General features: G+C 37.1%; 1 protein-coding gene across 1 annotated transcript in view; it reads right to left on the bottom strand.

Annotated features, from left to right (window-relative positions):
- Nucleotides 1-607: 607 nt before the first annotated feature.
- TAF9 (TAF9 RNA polymerase II, TATA box binding protein (TBP)-associated factor, 32kDa) overlaps nucleotides 608-1,621 on the bottom strand; it is a 4,075-nt gene continuing 3,061 nt past the window's right edge. Inside the window, exon 3 of the mRNA XM_012664616.1 lies at nucleotides 608-1,500. Coding sequence (XP_012520070.1) covers nucleotides 686-1,483 — 798 coding nt within the window. The 5' untranslated portion in view covers nucleotides 1,484-1,500 and the 3' untranslated portion in view covers nucleotides 608-685. The remainder of the gene's footprint in view (nucleotides 1,501-1,621) is intronic.

Raw genomic sequence — 1,621 nt, 5'->3', positions numbered from 1 at the left:
ACTAGGCTTGAATTAAAGATGAACATGATACTAGCTTATAGGATCAGGAATATGACAAAGGTGCTCAAATTAACCTGAAAAAAGGAACACTTGGAAAAAAATTTTTTTAAATAGTGGGGAGATACTTGCAGACACCAAGGGTCCTTAAATATAACCAAAGGGATAGAAAAATGGAAGTGAGCAATTAAGGAAAAGAAAGCAGATGAAGATTCACTATGAATATGAATCCCGACCAAGTGACCTCTCCAGAGTCATGGTTATACTTCAGCAATCTGAGAGAACAGACCATAAGAGTGACTTATACACCAGAGATCATACTCTGACCTAAACAGCTTAAGATACTAGAAGTGACACTCTATTGGTAATGAACAGATTGCAACAACTTCAACTTGTTTCAACTATTACTCCTGTTGGTGACAAGAAGGAAATTGCTTCTGAGACATAATTGTCAAGTACCAACAATCAGATTGATGAACAATAACTTTATTTTTTACACTTAAAGGTTGATGAAAAACCATCACTAATCCTTATTAAAGAAAATCCAACATTTCAATTTAAAGTATGGTACCTATACTCACTCATTAAAGTTTTCTAAAACACAACTTGAAAACATCCAGCATGCATGTTTAATTTCAGTACAATAGATTCAAGGCCAAATATACATGTTACATGCATCAAGGCTAGATTACAAATTATCATAGTCATCATCATCATCGTCATCATCATCATCATCATCTTCACGCTTTCTTTTCAATGCATTTGATGATTCATTGGCAGTATTTTGTGATGACACCATATTAGTAGTAATAAGAATGTTTTTGGACCCAATTAATGATGGATTAATCAGAACATTCTGAACTGCTGATGTTGCAGGAATTGATGCTTTTACAGCTGGGGACTGTGCAGCAGGCATCTGTACTGCAAACCTTTGCCCTGTGAGGGACATTGGAGTCCCCACTTTAGTTGAAACAGACATGGTTTGTGGGGTTGGTGTGCCTAGGGTGGGAGTACTTGGTCTGCTAGTAACTGAACCAACACTTAACCGAGGCACTGTTATTCTTCCTGCAGAAGTAGATGCCTTTTTTTGTAAAGACTTAAGCCTATAGTTTGGAGCTGTTAAGCAGTACCTATCAGGTGGCAATCTAGGGCCTGAATACGGCTTGATCAATGGCAAAGGGGTTTGATTTCTTTGCCTTGCAATATCTAATAAAAAATCTCTTGGGGGAGGAGAGGTAAAAGACTGATCAGCGCGACACTGGATTGCCAATCGCACATCATCTGCATCAACAGTAGCTTTCTTAGCATGGCTTGAATAAATTTTTGCATCATCTAGAATTGTGGTCACATATCGGAAGGCAAACTCCAACATCTGATTAATAACTCTTGGCTCATAGTCTGTAATCCCCATATCCTTCAGGATTTGTGCCATCATCTGTGCATCTTTCGGCATGCTCTTGGGAGAAGCCATCTTGCCAGACTCCATGATATCCGGTGATCAGACTTTAGATCATTTGAAAAAAATATGTACATTAGATCAATCTGAAATAGTTACTTAAGTAGCAACTGTCAGGAACTTTAAAAAAATGTAAATATACCTTAAATTTTTAAAAATGTATTTAAA

This window comes from Propithecus coquereli, unplaced genomic scaffold (genome assembly GCF_000956105.1).
Source record: "Propithecus coquereli isolate 6110/MARCELLA unplaced genomic scaffold, Pcoq_1.0 Scaffold9, whole genome shotgun sequence".
Taxonomy (NCBI): Eukaryota; Metazoa; Chordata; class Mammalia; order Primates; family Indriidae; genus Propithecus; species Propithecus coquereli.
Note: the sequence above shows the minus strand (reverse complement) of the source record. Positions and strands in the feature narration are given on the sequence as shown.